At 52.7% G+C, this 4,305-nt stretch overlaps 1 protein-coding gene across 1 annotated transcript; it reads left to right on the top strand.

Annotated features, from left to right (window-relative positions):
- Positions 1 to 78: 78 nt before the first annotated feature.
- Positions 79 to 2,674, top strand: LOC102384161 (the record flags this gene model as incomplete). The annotated part of the gene is made up of 2 exons (XM_014527126.1): positions 79 to 456; positions 539 to 2,674. Coding segments are annotated over 2 exons (2,514 nt in total), but the record flags the coding sequence as incomplete, so codon positions are not given.
- Positions 2,675 to 4,305: the final 1,631 nt, after the last annotated feature.

The raw sequence follows: 4,305 nt of genomic DNA, 5'->3' as shown, positions 1-4,305 counted from the left end.
ACACAGCAACTCAACGAATTCCTGGAGAATAGGGAACGAGAAATAAATTTTGTGAGTTCCTACCTGTCTGCCCTGAAGGACGTGGAAGTCGTGTCCTCCAAGAACAAAGTGGATGAAATAGTTCTTGACCCCACGAATGAGTTTGTTGTCTCTTTTACGTTCACCTCGTTACAGGACGAGGAGCCCTATCTATCAGATTTAAAGCTCTGGCTTCAGACCCACTATATGAAGAATACTCATGATCCAGCCCCAGCCAGTCGTGTCAGTGAGAAACCAAAACCCAAACTGTGGTTTGAAGACAAAGAAAGACATAAAAATGCCCGCAGATCTGCAAAATCCCTGTCAGAATTTGTCCGTGTCAACAAATCCCGTGGGAAATCTCGGTTCCTTGTGGCGTCTGTCCCAAACAAGGACAACCCAGGAGCTTCCATTTACCTGTATGAGGATGGGGAGCTGGTCAGCACCAACTTTGAGCCTCCAGCAAAGCCTCTTCCTCCCCTGATTGCTGGAATCAGCCAGGGTGCAGCTCCCACGGAAGCCAGCAGCCCGGGGAGAGGCTGCGATCACCGGCTATCGGGTGGAGTACAGAAGAGTGGTGCAGGAGGACTGGACGGCTGTGAATGTGAATAGCAAACAGGAATCATTCCCAGTAACAGGGCTACGTGCAAACACCGAGTACCAGTTCAGATACGCTGCAGTGAGCAAACCAGGGCTCAGTGTGAGCAGTGACAGGAGTGAGACTGTGAAGACATCCTGCCCCACCAGCCCCCCGGGGAAGCCTGTAACATTGAAAGTGGAACCACGTGCTGTCACACTGTCCTGGGAGGCACCAGCTGTCACTGGAGAGGGAGTCACTATCAGGGAGTACAGGGTGGAGTATAAAGAAGACACAGGAGATACAAGTCCTGAAGAAAAAGGCAAATGGCAGGAGCAAAGGACCAAGGAGAAAGCAGAGTCCTGCAGCATTGAGGGGCTGAAGCCTGGGACGTCCTACGTGCTCCGAGTGTCAGCGGTGTGCGCGGGTGGTGCTGTGAGTGACCCCAGCGAGGCGGTGTCCGTTTCAACGCTGGGAGCAGAATCAACGTCGTTAGCTCACGTGTACTTGAAGAAGAGCACTCTGATAGGGGACCAGGAGCCCTCCGTGTACGCACTGCCCCTAGAGAAGGTAATGCGTGGTTCTAGCTCATCTTGTTTAAAGTACAGGCTGGGAGCGGAGAGCTCTTGCACCCACAGAAAGGTCATTATGGTGATGGGAGCAACGGGGTCTGGGAAGACTACTCTCATCAATGGGATGATCAACTACATCCTGGGAGTGCAATGGGAGGATAATTTCAGGTTCAAACTGATCCACAAAGTGACCAACAGAAGCCAAGCTGAGAGCCAGACGTCTGAAGTGACCATTTATGAGGTCAATTACAGACAGGGCTTTAAAATCCCCTATAGCCTGACTATCATAGACACCCCAGGGTTTGGTGATGTGAGAGGGATAGCTCAAGACAGGCTAATAATAAAGCAAATCAGAGAATTTTTCTCTACCCCGGGGGACATTGATGAAATAGATGCTGTCTGTGTTGTAGTCCAGGCCTCGCTAGCTCGTCTAACCCCTGCCCAGAAATACGTGTCTGATTCGGTGCTCTCCATCTTTGGGAAGGACATAAAGGACAACATACAGGTTCTGGTCACCTTTGCAGATGGACAGACACCCCCGGTTCTAGAGGCCATTAAGACCGCTGATGTGCCTTGTGCTAAGGATGCCAAGGGTACCCCTATTCATTTTAAATTCAATAATTCCACACTGTATGCTAGCAATGCTGGAGCTGACCATGGCAGTTCCAGTTTTGATGCAATGTTTTGGAAAATGGGAGCCATGAGCATGAAGGCCTTCTTTGAATCTTTATTCAGCTTAGAAAGTAGAAGTCTGACCCTGACGAAGGAAGTGCTCAGAGAACGGAAGGAGCTGGAGGCGGCTGTGGAAGGGCTGCGGCCCCAGATCAGGGCCGGACTGACGAAGCTGGAAGAACTGAGAAAAACAAAGAAAATTCTGGAGCAACACAAGGATGAAATGGAGGCCAATAAAGACTTTCAATATGAGGTAGATGTGACCGTGCCTGTGCAGGAGGACATCTCTGGTACAGGGAACCACATAATGAACTGCCGGCAATGTCACTACACCTGCCAATATCCTTGTGCAATCTCTAATTGGGATGATCTGCGAGGATGTGCAGCAATAGATAGTAATACAGAATATTGCAATGCGTGCCATGGTAAGAGTTTCTGGAAAGCTCACTTCAATCCAAAGTACAAGTGGCGTTATGAGACAAGAAGAGAGAAACGGACCTTCGGTGAACTGAAAGAGAAGTACGAGAAGGCATCCGGTGAGATATTATCAACAAAGAACGTGGTGGAGAAGCTGAGTCAGGAATACGCTGCAGTGGAAGAGATATTGCTAGAGCTTATTGACAAATCATCTTACAGCCTCCAGCGCCTGCAAAAAATCACCTTAAAGCCCAACCCACTGTACACTCCAGAATACGTTGACCTGCTGATCATGTCAGAACAACGGGAGCTGAAGCCCGGGTATCAGGAACGGATAAAATCACTGAATGAAGTGAGGGAAGTAGCTAATATAATAAGGAAGATTGCTAATAAGGAGCCCCTGCTGCCAGAAGAGTAGGACATGTCCAGGAAGGGAGTAGAAAAACTGCCTTCATTCGGGACATCTGTCAAAAACAAAGTGAACCTTGCTAAAAGCTTGTTTCAATAAGTACTAACTTCTGCTTAGCCATGAGAAGAAACAGCCAGCTTAACCAGGGGGTCTGGAAGCTCCCGTTACTTACATAGATCCTTTCTTTTAAGATTCAAGAAGGCCGTTTCACTCAGATTTACACCAAACTTATTTTATTTGCTATAGTCTACACCAGTGCCATTGACAGCAGAATCACACCCATTAAATATGAACTATATCATGTATAACAACAAGAAGTGGTTTTGTATCACACACACACATACACATAAACCTGAGTCACCATCAAATGTTCACATGGAAACTTCTCAGATGAATCGGACACACATGACCCTTCTATCAGAGTACTCTCTCTATTGCAGGGGTCGGCAATTATTTTCGGTAGAGGGCCACTTACCCAGTTTCAGCAAGCTGTCAAGGGCTGCATAGGTAGCGCCACCCCTTGACAGGTGTCCCAGCCCTTGGTCCACATCTTGGGACCAATGTCTCAGGGCCAGCACGGGTGGGGCCCAGAGTGGGGTACAGGCTGGCAGGGGTCTGTGGAGCCAGGCTGGACTGCACCAGAAGGGAGAGGGGGGGGCTGGCATGGCCCCACCGAACTCCTGCCAGCTGGGACCCTGTACCCCTGCCGCCTTGCTCTTGAGCAGGCACAGGTAGCCCTGTGCAGGTTGCGAGAGCCTGCAGCAAGGAGCACTGGCCAGGGGGTGGGGCAGGGGCTGGGTCCCCCCCCCACGCTCTACACCAGTTTGTAACCCGGCTCCACTGCCAGCCTGGGTCCTGCGCCGGCTCCGGGCTCACCTGTTGGGGCTGCACACGGCAGTAGAAGCTACGGCCCCGCACCGGGCAGTGCCTGCCACCGCCGCCCCTGGGATTCCCAACGCGCGAGCTCTGGGCAGGCAGCAGCAAACACGGCCCAGTGCAGCAAGTTGCGGGGGCTGCAGCTGCTGCAGATGCCACAGCCCCAACAGATGAGCCTGGAGCCAGCGCAGGGCCCAGGCTGGCATTGGGGGGGGGTTTACAAGCTGGTGCTGAGCGCGGGAGGGAAGAGTGGCCCCTTCCCTGCTCCATGGCCAGCGCCCCGCGCTGCAGTCACTTGCAGCCTGCCTGGGGCTACCTGTGTCTGCTCAGGACAGCCCCGCCCCGGCCGCGAGTGGCTGCAGCAGGGAGTGCAGGCCATGGGGTGGGCGAGGGGCCACCTTTCCCCAGGCTCCTTCTCTGCCCCTCCCCCCACACCTTCCCTGGGGTTCCAGTGTGGGGCAGCCACGTGCTCCCATGCCAGAAGCCCCTGCTGGGGCTTTTGGATAGGGGGGCAGGGCTGGGTGGTCCCTGCTGTTGCAGGAGCCTGCTGGACTCCCCCTGGGTCCTACTGCCCCTGGTTTCTGCCATTTTTGACAGGAACCAAGGACAGATCAATATTAATTTTCTAAATTTTTTAGGGGCCCCGTTGGCCAGATAGAATGGCCTCATGGGCTGGATCCCATCCGCGGGCCGTGTCTTGCCCACCCCTGCTCTATTGCTACTGATATCAGGACTGTATCAAATGGATGGTACAGACGGGACTC

Source organism: Alligator sinensis, unplaced genomic scaffold (genome assembly GCF_000455745.1).
Source record: "Alligator sinensis unplaced genomic scaffold, ASM45574v1 scaffold769_2, whole genome shotgun sequence".
Taxonomy (NCBI): Eukaryota; Metazoa; Chordata; order Crocodylia; family Alligatoridae; genus Alligator; species Alligator sinensis.
This window is presented reverse-complemented; position numbering and strand designations above follow the sequence as displayed.